This window comes from Lonchura striata, chromosome Z (genome assembly GCF_046129695.1).
Source record: "Lonchura striata isolate bLonStr1 chromosome Z, bLonStr1.mat, whole genome shotgun sequence".
NCBI classification, from domain to species: domain Eukaryota; kingdom Metazoa; phylum Chordata; class Aves; order Passeriformes; family Estrildidae; genus Lonchura; species Lonchura striata.
The window spans coordinates 29,164,009-29,186,614 of record NC_134642.1 but is presented as its reverse complement, the minus strand read 5'-3'; the positions used below and the strand labels follow the sequence as shown (position 1 = coordinate 29,186,614).

Here is a 22,606-nt window from a genome sequence, read left to right as displayed (position 1 = left end):
GTGTTTTTCTTAAAGGAGGTTTTGCTTATTTGCATGCATTGCTCTAATCTCACTGAAAGCTATGATCTGTGCTAAAACTTTTTCCAGCATTAACAGTGAAATAGTTACCTTAAAAAATAGCTACTTGAATTTAGTTAACAAAAAACCCAACCCCGCTGTCTGTGTTTATGAGCCCTGGCCCACTGGTAGTTTTTTTTTTCCAGTTCCTACTGTGAAGGAGAGGGTAAAGGCAATTCTTTAAATGACATCAAGCCCACAAGATAAATTCTTTTGTTTTCTGAGAAACACTCATTGGAATTCTCTAACAGAAGCAGATTACTAACAGGCTTGGAGTGCTGGTAGTTACCAGAGTGACAAGAGTAACAGACACTTCAAATCAAAAGGAAGTGTTTAAATACACTTCAAAACAAACACACAAATGATTGATACCAAAAAAAGGAATTACTACGACTTTCTTTTTGTTGTCCAGACCCATTATGGGTTGTATTGTTGAGTATTGTGCATGAATATACTGAGGTGAAGTCCATCATTGGAGACCATATATTTCAATGATCATCAATCCATGTTTTGGATACATAGAGGATAGTACAGTCATGAGGCAGTCCAGCTCCTCACTTCAGCTCTGAAACAATTTGATGCTTTTAAAATACCAAGCAGCAGTTTCTTGCCTACCATCTGCAATAAAATTATATCTAACATTTTATTTTGAGTCCAAGCATATGTGCCATATTCTGTTTGTTGCTTTTATGAGGACCTTGTCCCACTGCACTCACTCTGTCTTGGGCAAAACTTTGGTGAAAAAATACAGCATCTTCCATTCTTCTAGGAGTAGCTATGAAAAATGGATGCCTTCTGAATTGAAGCCATGTAGCAATCTGAAAGATTAAAATATGTATATCACAATTCTAGCAATATAAACTTCAGCTTGAGGCATTTTTAAGATGTGCAAAGAAAATAGCATGAAAGCAGTCATCACTGATCAACTGCAAAGAAAGAATTTTAACAAAACTGAAACTAGAAGTTATTAGCAAATTTGTAATTTTAGAGATGCAGGTTTATTTTTGATACAGTTACTTACGTTGGATCCTTCCAGGTTCACTGTTTTTTCAGAGCATGACCTTAGTTCTCCAAATGAAAAACAGCTAGGAATTTCTATCTTGAATTGAGTAAGATTCATAATGCCACCGAAAGTAAGAGCAGAATATAGCAGTTAATCATTCATATTTAAAATTATGCTACAGACAATGGCCTAATCCTCAAGGCAGAGAAAGGCTGTGTAAGACTAGAGAAGTTTTAATAACCAATTTACACAATGGCCATTTTTAAAGGAGGTTTAAAGAAGGGTCTAGTATACAAACACCTGAAATAGGGATCCTTAGCTAGTTGGCTCTGAATATTATAAACAGCATTTAAAATATATAACTAGGCCTTAAGTGTTTGTTCATGTTCAGGACTGGAAGCACGGAGTGTCTGGTACTAAGGGGGAAACCCTAATATTCCTGTGCAATCCACTAGTAATCTGTGCTATGCAGCTACAGATGCAGACAGAATTTAAAGAAGCTTAAAAGGAAGACATAAACATAAAAAAAAAAAAGAGTACCGAATGAAATCATCTATATCCATTGAACGGGCTCGTTTTTCAGAGTAACCTGTATCTTTTAGAACTGTCTGTATTTTCTCTGCAATTTTGAAGTTTTCAGGGATTTCCTGTCAATGAAAAATGGGACAGAAGTTATTTTCTACTCAAAACACAGAAAAAGGTTCATTTAAATAATCTAATTATTTCCTGCTCTTAGAACAGTTCTTGTTTCAAGTGAAAAAATTAAGTTATACTTCTTCTATTTTTGTATCTCAGTTCACTCATTATATATGAATCATATCTGTTTTTAAAAGTAGACAAGACATGTTTTATTAAATTAGTAAAAGACCTCGAGACATACATAATGTGGACTATACTGTCAAAATAGACTTGATTTTAAGCTTTTTTACTATGATTTAATTACCCTTTTAGATTTTTCTTTAAGAAAAGAGGAAAGTTCCTCCCACCTTCAAACTCTTCTGGAAAACCTTTGATACGTTAAGCTTTTCAATGTTAATTTTTTACTCATAGAAGTTAGTATGTAGGTCACAGTACACAGAAATAGACTAGATTAAGAAGGAACTTACCATATTATGTAAGGAACAATGAACTCGGTAATTATGATCCAGCAACTGCTCTACAGCACTTGATCTGAAAGAAATACATATTTAGCATAAAAACTTAACTGTAATGTTCGTCCACTTAATTGGTTGTAAATGTCTACTATAAAAAACTGCAACAATTACACAAAATTGTTCTTCTTAAAAAGCTGCCTAGTTTTCTTCTAAAAGAAAAAGCTTCTGACATCAGTATTAATCTTCCACCATGGTTTATCACTGACTATGTAACACTGCTATGCATTTGCACAAAAGAAATCATTAACTGGTCCTCCGATAGAAGTTACTTACTTAAATGCTGCAGAGAGTGTCTTGTTTTTCCTAACAAAGGCTATCCTTACCAGACCATCCCACTCCTGGAATCGAAAATTTCAGAATTTTAGAAAGCAACATACAGCTACTACAAACAAGAACAGTCACTACTGACATCTTCATAACAATACTGAACAAAAGGAATATCCTTCATGGAAATGTCCTTCTAAACAACACAAAACCAGTTCTCTTAGACAAAGAAATACAAAAGGAGGAGAAAATACTTCACCCCCAAAATCCTTTGAATTGTTCTTTTTCATGCCTAAAGTGCTATTACATGCAGAGAAGGCAGACACGAAGAAAATCTGGCTAACCTTGGGCAAGGCTGAAATGGTCTTGAAGTGTTTTAAGAATTAAGAATACTCTTCTGTAACATTTGTCTTCGGTGATTAAACACACTCACCTGAAGATAAATCTCATATATTTCTCTGATCAAAACCTGCAAAATTATCAGCCAGAAACATCTCTGGGAGCCATAAACCATGACCAAAGGGACATTACTACTAGCAGTTCTCCAGCTGATCTTAGTCTTATAAGAGATACTGTACTTGACAAAGCTGCCCCCAGCTGGTGGTGGCATGTTGTGTTAATGGTCTAACAAGCCTGATCAAGAGAGGAAAAGCCATTTTGGAAGCTCCAATGAATAAATAGCTGGTAGTTTGTACTAGAATCAGCACATAGAACTGAATAGTAACTGGGAAGAAATATGAAATTATCACTAACGTTACGTTGAGTATACACTGCTCACCTGGAAGTTGATAGGTGGTGGTGGGTTCTTTGGCTCTATTCTGACAACACTGGATTCGACTTTGGGAGGAGGCTTGAAGTTGTTCTTTCCAACCTGTTAGTTAAGAGCAGTCAAGCAGCTGTGTGAATAAGCAGCAAACTCCTCACATCCCTTGCAACACTCTTCTGTGTTTCATAGCTGAGTTACCTAAAGGCAGTGACCTACCTTCATCAGATGGTCCACTCGAGCTAATAACTGAGTATTAATAGAGAGTCTGCAGTACAGTTTGCTTCCTGGTTTTGCAACCAAACGAAGTGCAAATTCCCTTTGAAACATAAGGATTGCACACCTGAGAGTAACAGAAATGAGAAAATCAATTCTAAGTGTTCCATTTTTATGTCAGAAGCCAAATGAACACACTTGGAAAACATACAGTTTGCCTCAGCAATTAGAAGAGTAAATGTTCGTAATAAACAACTTTGCCTTGATTAGCATGTTGAAAAAAAACCCAAAACCCATCACAAAACTTGGTGAAGCCATCCAAGTCTCCTTAAAGCTGTTACATAATTTGATTATTTACTGCTAGATGGATCAGGATCAAAGAGACTATCTAGTCTCAGAGTTGCCTGACTGTAATAAATAATTTTGAGTAACTCTCTGCTGAGTCCTTCAAACCCAAGCTTTCCAAAAACTGACCGGTAATGTTACCAATGTTCCTCTGAGAGAAATCAAGAGCTGCTGACATACTGATGTCTGACACACAGACAAGATGGTTACATTTTTACATCAGACAACAAGAAAGTGATTTGGCATTGATTCTACCCTTTCACCCTTAGCCAGGAAGGTATTTGAAATGCTATTATGCCCTGCTTATCCTTGGAATAATACTTAGTTGTAATACTAAGGAGATGTAACTCCTGTTTTTATCTGCTGGGCACTCACTGTTGCCAACTTTAAATTTTCTCCTCATGCTCAATATATCAACATAAACTTAATTTCCAGGCACTGTTAGACTATGTATTACAGAAAAAAATTGGTACAGCTCTGGTCCATCACACTTGTACCTCAGGAACTAAAAAAATACTGGATTTGAAAACATTTTTAAAACTATTTTCTTTCCTCTCAGGTAACACAGAGCTCTATTCTTCCACATACCTGAAAAAGGGTCTATGAAGCAATAACTTGAAAACAAAAGGTGAAGAAATCTGAGAAAAAAAAATTAATAATGTTAGTATAATTTCTGGGAAATGAGCATTTAAAAGTAATTTTGTTTATGGTGTTGCCTGCTATGTTGCTTGTCCCATACCTGGTAAGGCAAGTTAGCGACACATGCATCAAAGAATGGTAAATCTGTTTTCAAGATGTCACCAACCTTGATTTCAAGTTTGTTTGCTAGACACCTGGGGGAAAAGATACATTGTGGTTATACTCAGATAAGCACTGTTGCCAAAATTTGTACCAAAGCAGCACCACTGCTTTAGTGCTTCCTGTTTCCCATAATTGATACTTACGTGCCCTGGACTCTCTTCTGAAGCTCACCAACAAGTCTAGGGTCAATTTCACAAGCAATAACCTAAAAAAAAATTATATATTTAAAACTCCATGCATCTCCTAACTGGAATTTAATTGTAAAAATCCCAGCCCTGTATCTGTTGTTATGGGTTCAAAGAATCCTTCCAATGTTAGGCTATGTACCTTCCTCCCTCTCAAATACAAGGAAGCTTTACCACATAAATGGATTATAGCACTGTAGTTTGACAAAACCACACAAAATTTATGTGATCAGCTAAAAACCCATCGGGACTATTCATATGTTAAGAAAAGTATCAGTGGAGTAATTCTACGTATGTTCATCATGCCTATGAAGACCCTTCTATTTGCCATACTCTAAGCCAAAGCACAGTCAGAGCTTGGGAAAGGGGTGTATGAAAGAGAATTTGTACTTACTTTTTTGACCTTCTCCAGCATCTTTACTGTCAGGTTTCCAGTTCCCGGGCCCACTTCCAGAATGACATCTGTTCGGCGCAGGGCAGCCTAAGGACAAACAGCATTTTGAGTGCTTCCGTAGAACCAATTTCGTGCAATCATTTGACTTTAAAATTAAAGTAAGCGCTTTTGACACAGTAATAAGTTGGAACTGGGTATCAAGGGAGCGTGAGAGTCGTTTAGAAAGTAACGAGTGGGAAACGGGGAGAACCAGAATGCCGTGGCACCGATTTATGGCGCCTCGCTGGCCACGCGTGAACAGCCGGCGAGCAGCCACGTCCGGAGCAGCGCCAACACGCAGGCACCCCGCCCGCAGCAGGCGGCACGGCCCGGCTCCCACCTTATCGATGATGCTGTTCACCACGAGAGGGTTCTTCAGGATGTGCTGCCCGGCCCCGGTGTTGAACAGGATGCCTGGGGAAGAGACGGGCGTGTTACCGTGAGCAGCCGCGCTCCCCACAGGCCCCCGCTCGGCGCGGGCTCCCGGGATCCTGCCGGCCCGCTCCGCTCCGCACTCACCGCCGGCGCCGCCTTCCCGGCGCTGGGGCCGCTTCCCGGCCCGCGCCTTGGGCATGGCAGCAGTCAGCTCGGCCCGGCCCGGCCCGTCTCAGCTCGGCTCGGCTCGGCCCGGCCCGTCTCAGCTCGGCTCGGCTCAGCCCGGCTCGGCCCGTCTCAGCTCGGCTCGGCCCGGCCCGGCCCGTCTCAGCTCGGCTCGGCTCGGCCCGGCCCGTCTCAGCCCGGCCCGGCCCGTCTCAGCTCAGCTCGGCTCGGCCCGGCTCGGCCCCGCTCGGCCGCACGTGCCGCGCGGCACCGGAGCTGGCGGCGGCCCCGCGCGCGGCCGGCGGCGGGCAGCGCCCCCTGGCGCGCCGGCGGACCGCACGAGCGCGGCCTCGGGCCTCCCACCCTCGGGGGACGGAGCAGCCCCGAGTCCCAAGGGACAGTGTCAGCGGGTCCACAAAAGCTTCCCAGGGTTTATTGGTAAATGACACGCGGCCTAAAAGTGGGTGTGTCCAGTACCCCGACCTAGTCCGTAAGCACAGGGCAGTGGGTTTTCGATTAAAACGGTAGGGTGGAAAGGGAAAGAGAAAATGAGAGATGAATGAAAGAGGGGCAGAGAGAGAAAAGAGAGGAAGAAAAAAAAGGGGGGAAGGGAAGGGAAGGGAAGGGAAGGGAAGGGAAGGGAAGGGAAGGGAAGGGAAGGGAAGGGAAGGGAAGGGAAGGGAAGGGAAGGGAAGGGAAGGCTGGATTTTTCAGGGCGACCCTCATCAGTTTCTGCCGATAAGATAACGCGGCGCTTTAACCCCGTCTCTGCGCAAAGCGCCCATCCGCTCACGGCCGGAGCAGTGCCGGTGCAGTCATTCCCAGCAGCTGCCACGCCAATAAAGTGTATTCCTTTTTTTAATCCTGTCTGAATTTTTTTAATTTACGTTCTCATACACATCCTCAGCGTTACGTTCTGGCGCGAGCACCACGCAGGCGAGGCCCTGCCCCGCCCCGCAGCTGGCGGCGGCGCGGGCGGCGCGGGGCAGTGACGTCAGTGCCGCGCGCCGGGAGGCGGTGGTGCCGCGGCGGCGCGCGCTGGTCCCGGTTCGTGGGAGGCCGGGCGGGACGCGGTGAGGGGGGAAGGCGCCGGCGGCTTCCAGCGGGACCGCGCTCGGGGCGCGGAGCCCCGCGGCTGTGTCGCTGCGGGCGGCGCTGCTCCTACGCACTCGCTCCGGCTGCTGCTCCGCCGGCTGTGCCCCCGTCTGCAGTGCCCGAGCCGGCGGGACTCCGGCGTGGATTGACCGCCACGGTACCGGCATTAAGGCAGCTAGGCCTCTTTTACCTATGGTACTGGCCACGGCAAAGGGCCTGCTCGGAGCTGGAAGTAAATAGCTGTTACCTAATTCCAGGGAACGGTTTCCCGCTTTCTTCTTGAAACAGTTTTTAGTCAGGCTGGAATTCATGGAAAGCATGGGAGGATAATGAGGCATTAACCTGAGAGAACTTGTTTTTTGCGGGAAGGGGTGCGTAGTGGCCTTCATTCCAGGTGGTTGTTTTCTTCCTGCAGGCTGAAGAACAGCAGTTTTTCTGCAGAGCAGAATCTTCCCTTAATCAGAGGCAGGCTCAGTGCAGCAGTGGTGAGTTACTTCTCCAATTTGTTACCATAGAAGACAGCAGTGTGTGTAAAATACAAGAACAAGACCCTAAGTGCAATGGTGATGGCTGCTTCCCACTTATGCTCCCATGTGCTTTGCTTCCCATGTCTCATACATGAAGTCATGTCTGTGACATATCTGACATGGCTTTTAAATTAGCCCAAAGAGCACATCAGTAAAACACTGCCAAATTCAAATTATATTCATAGTATACAAGTTATACCTGAATTTTTGTAAAACACATGTTCCTTATGGAGTTTGGTTTCATCAAACTTCATGGCAGCACCAAATTTGTCACTGCTCTCTGTTTTTCTTCTCTCATTCTTTCAGCGTACTGTTCTCATCAAGGACATTTACTGTCATGTCCATAAATGATAAAAGGAAGGTTTTTGTCACCCATGCTTTCTGTATAACATTTTGAAATGTTATCATCAGAAGTGGGAGTTAACTGTAGTTAAAATGAAACCTGTTCCAGAACATGAGGGCTGACTGAAACAGGCATTTCCATCTCAGCTGTTTGGCACTAGTTTGTTCTTAAGTGGTCTGTCAGGTCTTTTTGAAAATCCATTAAATTAGGTAAATTAGGAAGAAGTCAAAGGAATATGATTGACCTTGTACTATTGCTCATCCTAGAAACTTACGATTAAACTTCAAAAATATTCTTACATTGTCTCTGTATCAATTTGTCTTTTCCTATGTCATCAGTACTGAAACCTGTGACAGTCATTTTTGAGTTAATCCTCAGAATTGTCTCAGTCATTTCTTTACTCCCTGTTTTTTCTGTTAGGAATTTTTGGTCACTTTGGTGGTTACTGTCTAATATCAGAGTTCATTCTTCTCAGAATTTTTGATAAATTTTGATTGACCTTCTGTAACATTGTTGTCAGCCTTACTTGTTGCTATCCTTTGTTACTATGGTCCTCACTGTTTTTAATTTATTTATCCTTCGTGTCTTTTTCATGCTTTTTTCAGACCTAGCTTTTAGTTTCAGTATTAAATTTTTGTAAAAATGAAATCTTGTAAATTCCACTCCTGTATTTCTGTTGTTAGCAGCATGGGAAGAAAACATCTCTGACTCTTTCCTGCTCAGACATTTTTGCCTTCTTTACTGTGGCTTAAATTGGGCAAACTTTAGATAGCTTGCTTTAATTACATAAATAAAAAATTAATATGTAGGTTTTGAAAAAAATTAGGAATGTTTAACATTAGTCATTGTGTTGGATTTGGTGATTGCTGTAGTTACTAATGAGTTTAAGTAGTACCTTCAATAACCAGGATAGTTTTAGTTCTGTTGGGTCCAGTCCTTAGTAGGATTATGAGCATGTGGCATAATTGATGCAGATCCTGCAATGCTAGAAAAGAGATTAATGGAGGAGTTTGTAGAAGGCTGGAGAGAAACCAGTGTAAAACCAACTTTTCCTGAAGGTGACAGTGTCTTTGCTAATGTATCATATCTGTGTGACTGAATGCCAGAATTCGTTAGTTATTTCAGGAGTTCTTGTGGCCTTTCAGCATGGAAACGTTGTTTTTCGTCTTTTCCTTGAAACAAATGTGCTGTAAAAGTCACAGTTTCCTACTTGAACCTTCTGAACTGCAGGATGTAGCTTTATAGTTTTTCATTAGTTGTATAATCTGCTGATAAGAAGCAGCAAGTCCTCTTTGTAAGCACTCTGCAGGGAATTAGTTTAGGTGTCTGCAAAGTCTTCCTCAGGTTCCACGGTCATAAACAACATTAAGCATTACCTCCTCATAGATAATTTGCTTTAGACCACAGACTATCCTAGTAGCTCTGGCCTCTCTCCGGTTTGTTGCCTGTTGAGCTGAGGAGAGAACCAAGCTGGAAGCAGGGTCCTAGAAGCCGTCTCAGACACTGGGTAAAGAAGGATAACAACATCCACAGAGCCACTTGTGCTCTTGAAGTAGCCCAGAATGTATTTGCACTATGATCCGTGAGAGCACACTGTATTTTGTGCAATGTGTTTATGGCTTTTTCTTCTTCTGATTTTGTGAAATCTTGACTGAATCTGTTCTTGCACGTTCTTATACTAGGAAAAAATTGAATTCTTTACGAAAGAGAACAAAAATACACAGAATTAATTGTCTGGATGTTAGTGAGCTGTTACACTGCATTCCTCAGAAAAAGTGAAGTAGGGAGGTGTTTAGTGATGAAATCCTTTGTTTTGTACCTCTTCAGATGTTTAGCAGTTACCAATTTCTTTTTATAGCTGATGTGATTTTAAAATTAGGATGTATTTTAATGTGAGGGGAAAAGTACCTAGATACCTTTTTGTCGTATGAGAAGCCTGTTAAGGAAAAACATTAAACTGGCATGGCTAGTATAAAATTCGAACACTTGGAATAGTCTTGAAAGGTAAAATGTGTTTGCAGATACCTCCTCAGAAAGGGAATTAAAGAGTAAAGAATAGAAGAGGAGTAAGACTTTGCCTCTTAAAGGAGATTAAGGTGTCTAAAAGTGAGAATGGAAGTATAGGACATTAGATTATAATGATGAGGAACTGTTACTGGTATTTGTGATCTCTGAAGACACTCATTATGCTAAGGGGTAGGATTTGATGTTTTGTTTTTTATTCTAGGTGTAACTGCTTGGTTTTTTTCCTGCCAGCTGAGACTTGAGGATAGGCTATTGTCAAGTTCAATAGTGTTATATCCAGTGGGATCTTGGAGAGCATCTTTTTCATGTGGGATATGGATAGTCTCTTTTCCCTTTTGCAAGACAAAATTCAGGCATGGCAGTAAGAGTCATGCTTGGGTTTGCAGCTGACCACATTTAACACTTTCTAGTGAAAGGAATTTCTTTTCCTTCTTCCAAAATGTTTGTGTGCAATCTGGTTGTTATAGCAATGGGTGTAGACCACAGAAAAGCAGAAGACAACAAACATACCTGATACTGCTCAGTGTTTATTGTGAAGACACAGACTGATGCTAGTAAGTAAAAATAGAAATAACGCTTTTACTCAAGTAATCAAACCTGGAAATTCTGGCTGCTGTGACAGAAAGGCAGACCTTGACTTCCTTCTAAGAATGTGTTGCTTATAAGTTTGATAGACTCTGCCAAAATTTCCATAGGTGCTCATGTCTCTGAAAGTACCCAAAAGACAATAGCTATTTAATACCTTCTGAGTTTCATCTCTAGGACAGTCTTGTAGGTATAGCTCAATAGTGAGTAAAGCTGTAGAAGTCCCATAAACTATGGAGAAAGTCCTTGTCCCTGTGATTTAACCAATCTGTGGGGTAACCTATGTCCCTTTTGCCTTTCCCGTGCAACAGGTGAAGTCAGATATGTCAGAGGTGAGGATTGTCTCTGTCTCATACTATTAGAGCCAATATTCACAGCCTTTGCAGTTCTGTGGGGTTAAGTATATCCGTATATCCTCTGTATAAATTAGGGTCTGAAGAGCCCTGGTTCATCAGTTGAAAAAGAATGAGGGCAGTGTGAGGTTATCACAACAAACTAAGATTGGAGAAATCTGGGTTTAAACTCCCAAGGTGCAGCTGTGTCTGTCTGCAGGAATAACTTTCACGTGTGCATTTGTACATGGCAGTAATTAAAACTGTATTTTGAGCAGATCCCACTAAGAGGAGCTGGTGCCTTTCCTGAGTCAATTGTCTTTACAGGGGGCATGCAGAGAATAAGCTCTCCATAGAAATTCTGTTGGTGAGAAGGGAAGGTAAGGACTTTGTCAGAGTTGAAATTACATGCTAGAACCTGAGCCTGTAATGGCTTGACATTGTTCAAAGTCAGTATTCCTCCTTGCTCCCATAGTATCCTCTGGTGTTTGTGGAACAGTGTGCTTAGATGGCTTGACTTTTTAGCTTGTTTGGGTTGCTTTGTTGTGCATGCTCCCAGTATCCCACCCCTGCCTTTTGTGGACAGTTATGGCTCAGTAACAATTTGTAAGCTTGTTGTAAGTTTACATTACATTTTGACAAGATCGTGAAATAAAAGCTGCTTGCTGTTCTGTCTGCTTTTTTATGCATGGCATGTTTACCTGTCCGTAGTGTAGTGTGAAAAAGATTGCAAAACTTATTCCAGACCAAAACCTGCTATTTTCCTGCTCCTTCCATCTTTGGGTATTTAAGGGATTCAGGGAGAAGCAGAGGATTATACTGTTTATATATATATATATGTACTGTTTATTATACTGTTTCGATGACCATAGCTCTTGGTTTTAGCTTAACTAATTTGTAGCTAGCTTAAACTGCAAATTTGAGTTTTGTGCAGTAGTATTGATTCAAAATAATTTTGTTGATTTTTTTTTTTTTAACTAGACATTAATAGAAGTAAGATTAGTGACTTACTAGAAGGAAACAGAAACTGTTCAGAGGAATTTTTAAAAAGTAGTCGCAATAGACAGCTTTTTTGTGTCTCTACTGTTTGTATTTGTTATACATTTATTAGTCTTTTTCCAGTTAATTTTTTGCTATTCAAATTATACGGAATATACTTCTTCCTTAAATACTGTGTAGTATTTATAAACATTATTTAAAAATTGACCCATCTTCAGGGAGATTATTATTTTCAGTTTTGCAATTTGGCTTGTGACAGCCTCATCCAATAATCTTTACATGGGATCAAAAAGCAGATGTGCAAATTCATTGAAGACTAAATCTTGAGGGCTCTTAAATTCCTTGCCTCTTAATAGAAAATCCTTGAGCCAGAGTTTTCTGGATGACAGGCCAGCACTATGTAGAAATGTCCTGACCTAGGTGTCTGCTGTGGTTTTGACAGAGAAAGAGTATTGGGTTAAATAAATTTTTGTTCTGACCCACTAAGCTTAGTTTGATTTTTCTTGAGTTTTTTTTTTTTTTAGCAGTAGCTCAAACAGTAGCTGTTCCAGTTTTTACATGGAAGTACAAACCTTTTCAAGAATGAGAAAAAAGAAGCAAATACTTCACTTTGCTTTTTGTTGTTGTTCTTTACTGTTATCTTTAGAACCGCTAGCTAATTGTTTTGAAATAAGAAACTGGAAAAAATAATCTGTTTTTTGTGCTTGCATTTTACTAACCTAAATAAGTATGTCTTCTAATGAGAACTGTTCTAGAAGTATATAAAGTATACTTCTATATATGAAGTCTATAAATTTCCAGTGGAAACCAAAGCCTTCAGGTTTTTCCTCCCCCTTCTTAAACATGTTATCCTAGAGGTGCTATCACTGTTGCTGATGGGTTTAGCCGTGGCCAGTGGCAGATGTGGCTTGGAGCCATCTGGCACTGCCACTGACAGATATGGGGAAAGCTTCTTGCAGCTTTTCACAGAAGACACTCCTGTAGTAACCCCCCCTCTTCTGCTAACTTGTGCACAACTAGTTAAAGCAGAAAGATTGGAAGATACTTCATATGGGAGGTATAAAGCTAAGATGGAGTCACCTGTTCAATTATTGCTGTATAGAGAGATGTGATTTTATGTTTCACAGCTTTAAATGTAGACTTTCTTTGACCTTAAGACCTTCAAATTTTAGTCGGATTTTCTAGAGGATGATTGGAGATTTGGAGATTAAGAACTTCTTTTTAGGAGTGTAATTTTTTTTCAATTGTGCAATGCTATTACTGGTATAAAGGTCTTCAGTATTGTGGCCAGTTTCCTTGTTAAGGTGATTTTTCTAAAAATCAAAATTTTAAACCTGTGTCAGAATAAATTTCATGTCTTCCACTTTCTTACCATTACTGTAACAATTTCAATTTTGATTTTTTTTTCCTGAAGGTGTAAAAATAAACCTTTTTTTCCCATTAAACAAAGGCAAATCACAGAGTCATTATGATTGGAATAGACCTCCAGGGTTGAGTCCAGCCTTTGATGGATCACTGCTTTGTCAGCTACACCACTGCACTAAGTGCCACATCCAGTCTTTTATTGACCAGCTCCAGGGATGACAACTCCACAGCTTCCCTGGGCAGCCCATTCCAATGCTTAACAATAATTTCTATGTGGAAGTTCCTCTTGATATACCATCTGAACCTCCTTCTGTCTCCTCTTTGACAAGAAGCTGTTCTTTGTCTTTTATTTAGAAAACTTAAGTACATGAATATTCAAGTGTGTATGTGTTATTAAAAGTTAACATAGGCTTTAAACTGTCTTTTTTTATGAGCAGAAAACAGACTTCATAGTTTCTTTCGTATATGTGTCTTTTTCTTCTTGTAATATTATTACTGTAGTCATTATAAATGCAACTTCTGTCATCTGGAGAGCAGTGTTGTTTTGCCTTCATAGAGTACAAGGGTGCAAAAGGATGTATATACACGGGGCATTTGCCAGTACGCATTCGTAGTTCAGCTGGTTGGTATCTGTATGCTAAATAAGAAGTAAACAATATGTAGAGGAAAATTCTGTATCATGTAAGACTAATTGTGAGACTTAATGCTTTCTTTTTTAATTAATATGAATTGTTTGGATTAATTTGAATTACAGAATGTGACTATATGAATGTGTCATTTTCTCTCTTGAAGGAAAAGTAAAATGCAAAAATGTTAATAATATGCATCTTTATCTCTTTCAGACAACTCCATGGTTTGCTCTGTTTACAGCTGAGTAATTATCTCTAGTTGCAGTTTTGGTCTGAACTACTGTGCCTCACAAGAGAGGTAACTGTTTTACAATCATAATATTTCCTTCAGTTCCTCAGAGCTAGCAGATGTGCTTGTAACGATTGATTCAATGCTTGCTCGTTCTGCTGAGAGATTTCTGAAAGCAAATAATTCTATCTCTGCACCTCAACTGCCTGTGTGTGGGTGTCCTGCTATCTTTACATTGTGTAGTCTAATGAAAAATGAGTGTGGGATGTTTGAATAATAAGAATGGAAAATACCTGTCTATATTTGCTATCTTTTTCTCTTTAAGTCTTTTTTCTTCTTTTAAAATTGTTTTCAGATTTTCATGGATCTCAACAGTGCTAGTACTGTAGTTTTGCAAGTCTTGACGCAAGCTACTAGCCAAGATACTGCAGTGTTGAAGCCAGCTGAGGAACAGCTGAAGCAGTGGGAGACACAGCCAGGTTTTTATTCAGTCTTATTGGTAAGATACAGTGGAAAAGTGCTACTAAATAAACTCTGAATAATTTTGAGTATTGGTCTCTAGAACATGGTTGAAACATAATTTCTGGCTGAGAGGAACCCTGAGTTGTCATGGTCCAGATAGTAGAATCCTTATGCTGAAGGATATAGTATGTAGGATATAACAATGATAAGCATTGTCATCACTGTGTCTTTTCCCAGATATTCAGAAGGTGGAAATCCAGCCTCTAGCAGTATGAGTGGGCAGTAATGCTAAATCTTTTATTTGTCTGTTGTGAATTGTGTATGGTAAAAGGCCAAGACGGCCCTTGTCAAAGGAATTGCCTTTACTACCTCAAGAGGCAAGGGGCCTTTTGTATACCAACTCAGTAAGGACCTTTTCTTTTTTTCTTGAGATGATGCTTTTTGAACATTTTAATAGAAATTCCCTGAAGCTTTCCTTTGCATTGTGTGATGTTGCCGTGCGAGACCGGCTCCGGGCGGGTGCCGGTGGGAGGAGAGGAGAGGAGGCGGCTGTTTTTTCCCCTTCGGCTCTGCGAGGCTCAGTTCTAGTGCGGGAACAGAAGAAAGGACGACACGGGGCTCGGGGGCAGACACATGTTTATTGTGGGAGCGTGTCCCCGAGACCCCGGGACACCGAGCAGGGGTCGGTTATACCCGTGCTGGGGGCGGGGGGAACCTGAGCTGTGGCCAATGGGACGGGAGGCAGGGGAAAGGGGCAGGGAAACCACGGGGACAGAGATGGGAAAGGTGGGGGGGGGAGTGATAAGGGAACGCAGGACAAAGGGGGAACGCAGGGGGAGGGGGAATGAGGGGGGAAGAAGAGAAAATTACAAATCCTGCAGTGTGATGCCTCTCTGGGATTGCTTTCCTTTTTGTTAGTGGAGGGAGACTCTCAGGGAGATAACATGGCCTGGCTGTGGTAGTAAGGTCCTGGAATGGGGAAGGTAAATACTGATAGAAGTACTATGACCATTGGTGAAATTGATGCATTAAAATAGTCAAAATTATGACAACACAGTTAAAAAAGGAAATGAAACTGTTTCAGCAAAGACACTTGAAATTAACACTGTTGTTATTCTTCAGTATCTATGAGTATGTTTATAACAGTCTTAAAAACACAGGTAAAATGTTTTTTCTGCCAATATCTGTCCTCAGTGCATAGATTGAATGACTCAGATTTGTAGGGCGATGTATTCTGTTCTCCGTAGACCCTCTGATTTGTTTGGAAAGTTGAAGGTGAGCCTGAGGACTTAGGGAAAGGAGTAGAAGAAGATACTTTTGAGCTGTCAAATTTCCTTTTATGCACTGCCTTTGCAATAGTATAGCTATGGTGGTAAATTATCTTGATAGAAAACAGCAGAAATTGCCACTAGTGATGTTTTTTTTTCCTCTGGATGTTTGCTTTGATACCTTGCACCTCAAGAGTGTAGACAAGTTGAGCACTCACAGGTGTAACTAGAGCAGATATGAGTTAATTTTAAATACAAGGGCTAAAAATTCAGGTGCTTAGATGCTTATCAAAGATGTATATGCTGATGCATAATATACAAATGCTGATTTTTTTTATGTGATTAGGTGGATTTGTTGGAAGCACGTTAACCTTTCTTTAAGTGTGAAATATCAATATAGCCTTCCAAACTAACAAGTGAAGTGTCTGCTTCTTTGATTAACTTGATCATGACAGGTGGGCTGGCTGGGAGAGAAAATAGTTGGTAGAACAGAGAAGGGTGCAGGGAAACAAGTTAATGTAGATAGAGTGGGTAAGACAGCTGGTATTTGTGGGATGTGGCAAGTAATATAATTACTGTGAGATACACTTTCTTCTGGGATAGTCAGAGTAGAGAAAATCATAAAGAAGCATGAGACATTCATCCTTGATCCTACCATTTTTAGTACTAGTGGAGTTACTATAATTACTTTTCTGTGTTTCTCTTTTGAAGGTATTACATATCTCTGTTTTGATTCTGAATTGGATGGTTTTGAAAAGAACCACTGTGCAAGTTATATGAATTTCTATGTTGGCTTCATTCCTGTTACGTCTATGACAGCGTTATTGTGTTATATTAAATACTTCATGTTTTAAGAAGTTTGTATGAAGATACAGAGCATAATGAGAAGTTCTACTTGTTTTTGTGTAGATTCTTTGGTCTTTTTTTTCATTTTTTTATCTAGGTCTGGTCTAATTTCAATGTCTTTTTTACCTGTGGAAGCTTTGCTTCTGCTAAATATTTTAGCAAGGAGAGGAATAGTTCTTTGTAAGATCAATGGAAATTTCAGTATGAGTAGTTTGGGTTTTCTGTGTTTCATTTATTTTGAAATGTTATTTTTATGATATGGAAGTGGTATTTGACATTAGTATTTGTATGGAAGTGGTGTTTGTTAGTATTTTAATATGCTTAAGTTGCATTTGGGAAAGGTCAAGTCTTTTAGAGATTCAGTCTGTCTTCCTAAATGAGCTTTGGGTTAGGAGAGCATATTGCATATGGATAATTTTCATGTTGTGTGGTATTTTTGGTGAGTTACCACATTTCTGATATTTTTTAAAATTGCTTGTTTTGAAGTTGATATCATTGTTTGCATGTAAGTCTGTTAACTTTCTAGTGATTGGGTTGTTTTTGGGTTTTTTTTTGAGTTGGCCATTACCTTTAGAAAGATGCTACTATTAATAAAAGCAGATTTTGAGTGAAAGTTAGGTTTTGAATTCACGCTGAAAATGAGGTCCCAGGTTTCTACAGTGTTGAGTTATTTGAAAAGTTTGTTTATGCCTGTGTTTGCAGGCATGGTGCCCAAAAGTTGCAGATACTTTTGACCAGAATCCCTGCATTTTTCAGGTCCCTTCATACTGGACTTCTAAAAGCAATGAATATAAGTGGTGCACTTTTTCTGCAGCGCACTGTATATAAGAACACAGAGTTCACACATGCTTGCTCTCTAAAGGCGCGAGTAATGATGTCTCACGCTTTGAGTAGGATCCATCTGATGCAGTAGAAAACAGGAGGAGAGCTGCTGTTCATAGTACCCATTCAATAGCCTACCTTTATTAACCCTTGGATGGTTAATTTTACACTATTACCATACAAAATAACTCATCTGTGTTTGTCTGTATGTACATACAGGTATATAAAAGTGTATACAGATAGATACATATGTTATCTATCTACAGATAAATGGCTTTTTATTGGTAGAAACTGATTTCCCGATTTCCTAAGCATAGTTAAATTTGAAAATTGTAGACCTACCAGGTCACTATTTTACAAACAGTATTGGTAAACAGGATGGTTCTTGGCAAATCAATAAATAACATAATGAATAAGTAACCTAAAGACTGGATTCTGACTAGAATAATGAGTTATCCTGTATTCTACAGGGGCACAAACTTCTGAGAGCTATGTCATTAAAGAATGTAAAAAATGTCTGATTATAGTAATTACTACCGTTATATTTCCTTCCCTGCCAGACAAGATTAGCAATACATTTGCCTTATATGTTGTTTTTAAAATAAATCAAAACTTGGGCTAGTGATAAACATTATTTTAATCTCTAAAAATTTATGTTTAGCACAGTGTCTTCATTTCCCTGTCAAATGATGTTTAAGGCTTTTTGTTTATGTATACCCATATCACAGTGGTGTATTTCCACATACACCAGGGCATGCATTGATACAATTTTTGTCTTGCCTGTGAGATCTTGGGCACTTTCTAACTTTTTTTTTTTTTTTTTTTTTTTTCTAACAGAATATCTTTACAAATCATAGCCTGGATGTGAATGTAAGATGGTTAGCTGTGCTGTACTTTAAAAATGGAATTGATCGCTACTGGAGACGAGTTGCACCGCAGTAAGTTTTGAGTTCTTCCACTTAACCATCTTAAAGTTGACTGTTATGATTGCCAGGCTGGAAAAACAGCAGATCCTTAGTTGGTAGAAGTTACTTTAGAATTTATGGTGAAACTAACAACATTCTTCAAACTTCAGGACTTGCTGATAAAACATTTTGTCTTTATATTGATTTGTATTACTCTAGTTATGATTTACTTTTGAGGGCTGAGTTGGAAGGCTGTTTTCTATTAGAGGCTAATAGGTTTTGAAGTGATGCAGTACATGTTACAAGATTAACACCTGGATTTACTAATAGTGACAGAAGTGAAAGATAGTCTCTTGGATAGTGAGAGAGATACTTTGTTTAAGCTGATCTATATTCAGTGTGTACATGGGAAACAGGCACTAGTTATCGTACTAAAAAGTTTTGGTATTCTTTTTTGTTGTTCTGATATGTGGGTTCTGATAATGCATAACAAAGAGTTCTCCAGAGATGAGAAATACAAGCACTTTTCATGAGCACCATGTAATTTACTTAAAAATTACAAAAGGTGCCATTTTAATATATAACCCATAGAATTGCATACTTCCCAGTCTTTTGTATGTGCTTATTTTTCCTTTAAAAGCAAGTGTGATTTCACAAAGAGTTTCAATTCCAGAACTCAAAAAGGCTTGCAAGTGTTCAGTTGCAAATGCTAGTAATAGGTGGGACTGTCACTATCAGATATAGGGTATTAGATGGAATCCTAGGTACAGTTTTTTCTGGATCACAAATCTAAGTGTTATGATGCAAACTAGGATTTTCATTGTTCATTGTTTGAGACAGTTCCATGTATTTTGCCTTGCATTGTAAGCCTTTCCAAAGATCTACCAAAGGAGGGAAAAATTATAAAATTCTGTATCCATAGCACATTTAAAGTAGTGTAGTACTCCTTCATTATAGCATAGAGCACTAAAATATTTTTATGTGTGAATTAGTATATAATTGCAAAACATCTGCAAGCATTTGGATTCTTTTTTATGTGAAAGGAAAATACCATCTTTTTCATGAAAGATGGCATGTATCTTTGACTTTTCTGATTAAAAGGATTCTGCTTACAGTACCTGTACTTTGCAAGACTTACTGGAAGAAGTTAAACATTATTTTAGTTTGTAAATATTTTTAGCCACTAGTAGCATTTGTGGTAAAAACGCATAGTTTATTTCTTGTAGAACTAAAGACTAGAATTTTACTGTTTGATGTAAAAAGTAAATAAAAATATTTTCTTGTAGATTGAAATTAAATGTAATTTAAAAAAAAAAATATTTCTTGGCTATAGAAGATTCCGTGAGTTAAATCTATGTTAAATTTCCAATACAACCCTATTTTTCCCCATTTCTAACTTTGCTGCTACTAAGTTATTGCAATTAAAGTATAAAATAAATTTTAAAAATTGCTGGCTGCTGTTAAGGATTCAATGGAGTAATGAATACTAAATTTTTAGTCTGTATCCAACTGTTTTTCATACTAAATTTGTTAGATGTGACATTTTGTCAGCACTGAGCCAGATCATGTTTCTCTTAGAATATGTTGAGCTAATTTTTAGAAATCCTGATTTAAATTAAATTATCTGTTGATTATTTTGTGAACCAATCACACTTGGAATATCATGATTTTTTGAAGGCCTCATTGTAGAGATTGCATTATTGTTGTCTTTGTAAAATTCTCGTCTTTTAGTCTTGTGTCTCAGCAGCTGTCTGCTCTCCATCCTTAGGAGTACATCAAGCATGTTTTGATGTACAGATCAGGCTTAAAACTGCATTTTCCAGTGAGAGTGATTTAGAAGATGAGCCTATGAACTTCCTCCCTCCTGCTTTTTCAGGCAGCTTTTCATATAGCTGTGGTGAAGAGACAAGAGTTGTCATAGTCTCTTTTCAGGCACAATTTGTCTTCTTCTTTTGATATATTTGTTGGCAGCTTCCTGAAAAGCTGGTCTCACAGAATGATTTTTATGTGGTTTTTTTTTCTTCAGAAATGGTTTGTCTTGATTTCAAGAGTTGAACGTGTTTTTGATTATACAGACAATTACTTTTGTATCATGTCTGTTGTGGACTTTGTTCTCTTACTTGAGTACCGTGTTAGCAACATGGTACAATACTTTTAACATTTTACTGCTTTAACATGTTTTTACTTGTGTGATGACTTCTCATAAGCCAGAAATCCAAATGTAAAATATCAGGCTTTTTAAAAAAAAGCTTGAAAATAATATTTAAAGTATTTGGATGCATATTTCTCCATACCACAAACACAGAGAAAGATAAAGTTTTGCTGAACTTTCAAATTTTGAAAGACTACAGCATAGTAGATAGAAGTTCATGTGTAGATGAAGCTATTTTAATTTTTTAGGCACATATAATTCAATGCTGAAGGGAAGTAACTGGCTGAGTGAGGCACATTCTTCCTAACTTCTCGCCTGCCTATCACTTTTATAGATGGAATTATGGAATTGGCTTCCTTGCAAGGCATTAAGGGAGGCTGAGGGCAGTGGTGGCAGTCTGTGTCTCCTTCAGGGGCTGAGGGTGTCTGTCCCTCTTCTCCGGCAGATGTCACTCTCCTGTTGTTTAAACGGTCCGGCAAACCCTTAGGAGCTCTGTCACACAGTACTGCTGTGTGACACTTGCATCCACATTGATTTCTTAGAATTTTTTTCATTACTGTTTTCCAGTTTTGCTTATCACGAGCTTGTGTCTTTGAGGCATTCATCCTCATGAATCTGTTTCTTTTCTTTCCTTTGTTTTGTCTGCAATGGCAAACACTTAATTACAGCGTTTTTATTTACAGTAAGTAATGAACTGAATTCTTGCTGCTCTTAGACTGTGCATATGATAAGTTTAATATAATTATAATTATGAAAAAATGGTTAAAGCCGGGGTTTTGTGAGTCCAGAAACAAAGCAAATGAAGTAATATAGTAAAATGGATTTTTTTTTTCTTTACAAACCAGATTTTAGGTGCTTTCTGTTGTCTTTGAAAGTGAGATATTATACAAACTACATTTAATTGAGAATAGATTTTTAAATTTTATTAACAAGAGCTATTAAGTTTTAGAAACCAGTTAGAGGATGCCTACATATGTGGAAATTGTATACTGTATTTTCATATTACAAAAGAAAAAACCCTCAAAATTTATTTTCCTGGAATGTGATCTCATGGCTTTAGATTAATAAATTAAATAGTTACATGCAGAAAAGCTCTTATTGTTGCAGAAATCTCTGTAAATTTTAGCCAAAATATTTTTAGGGATAATTTAATTTTTTGTGGAAATAATCTTACAGCCTATGTCTTGATTTAAAATATAAAAAATAAAATTGTGCCTCTTGAATGCAGTAATTACCTTGGAAAATAAGACTTAGTGTACAGTTCTTAGTCACCAGTGAAACAATGAATTGCCCCCCTTTTGTACTGTATTTCAAATGATAAGTCTTATCTAGGAAATAGGGAATACTTGTGTTTTGTGCAGGGGTGAAAGGAAAGTGAAAACTAGAAAATTTTTGCAGATGTTTGTTCTTATGGAAATTCCTGCTACTGTTTTTTTATTCTTTTGAGATTATTATTTAGTATTTGTCTAGATTAGTGTAAAACCTATGCTTTAGAGAGCTTTAGATATAATTTTAAACCTCAATATATAAAACTAGTTGGTTAATATCTATGCCTGAGGTCAGATAAGGGCAAGTGGTTGTGTTGGTGTGTTTAATTTTAATTTCCAGCTACTGGTCTTCACTGAGATGAGCTCTTTGCATGCTTCTAAGTCATTGCAATGTTAGGGGAAACTTCGGTCTGAACAACCTTGTGTGATAACTTACAGGCTTTTTATGAAGAAGAAACAGCTTTCTAGGTGCTATCAGTAAATGAAATTTTGTTGGGGTTTTTTGTTTAGTTTGGTTTTGATTTTCTTTTTCCCTGATAGTATAATCTATAAATATCAACAAAACCTTTTTTAAAGGAGTGTGTTGTGTTTCCTGCCGGAAATTATAGGAAAATTGCATGAATTATATAAAATCTGAAGTAATACAGGAGTGCTATAATAGTGTAACTTGTAGTCTTAAACTGATAGAGGTCACTCAAAATTAAGTATTAAGATACCACAATGCTGCACTTGAAGGAAAATTAACCTTTATGGCTTAGAATTTGCCCTGTTCATTGTTTTTCCCTGCATTTTATGGAGAATGTATCAATGTACTTTTCACTCAAAGCTATAATTTTCGAAAGATCTGTACTTTTAAGTGGAACTGTACTTTTAAGTGTAAATATATTACTTTCTTATAGAAAAGGATTTATACTTGAAAAGACTTACAGCTTTTACAAAAAGAGTTGTCATCTGATATGGTGATTGCCTTATTCTGGACAATTTTTCGGCCAT

General features: G+C 38.5%; 2 protein-coding genes across 11 annotated transcripts in view; one reads left to right on the top strand and one right to left on the bottom strand.

The window, feature by feature from the left end:
* Positions 1-254: 254 nt before the first annotated feature.
* On the bottom strand, positions 255-5,891 carry DIMT1 (DIM1 rRNA methyltransferase and ribosome maturation factor). 4 transcript variants are annotated; one of them, XM_077790517.1, is made up of 12 exons: positions 5,741-5,891; positions 5,562-5,635; positions 5,183-5,269; positions 4,747-4,808; positions 4,542-4,635; positions 4,391-4,440; positions 3,461-3,584; positions 3,257-3,349; positions 2,488-2,552; positions 2,167-2,230; positions 1,601-1,707; positions 255-875 (listed from the first exon to the last, which is right to left on the bottom strand). In XM_077790517.1, exons 1-12 carry the CDS (start codon positions 5,793-5,795, stop codon positions 833-835), a joined length of 918 nt encoding a protein of 305 aa, XP_077646643.1. In that variant the 5' UTR covers positions 5,796-5,891; the 3' UTR covers positions 255-832. The 4 variants fall into 4 exon arrangements, with proteins under 4 accessions (XP_077646643.1, XP_021390039.1, XP_021390040.1 ...); XM_021534364.3 differs by having other exon boundaries at positions 5,562-5,891; XM_021534365.3 differs by having other exon boundaries at positions 255-1,707.
* A 342-nt stretch (positions 5,892-6,233) lies between these two features.
* Positions 6,234-22,606, top strand: part of IPO11 (importin 11) — an 81,520-nt gene continuing 65,147 nt past the window's right edge. The window contains exons 1-6 of one of the 7 annotated variants that reach the window (XM_077790056.1): positions 6,234-6,251; positions 7,272-7,341; positions 10,996-11,048; positions 13,875-13,959; positions 14,246-14,389; positions 18,126-18,226. In XM_077790056.1, coding sequence (XP_077646182.1) covers positions 14,252-14,389; positions 18,126-18,226 — 239 coding nt within the window. In that variant the 5' untranslated portion in view covers positions 6,234-6,251; positions 7,272-7,341; positions 10,996-11,048; positions 13,875-13,959; positions 14,246-14,251. The other 6 variants (XM_021534366.3, XM_021534367.2, XM_021534368.3 and 3 more) reach the window with 6 other exon arrangements.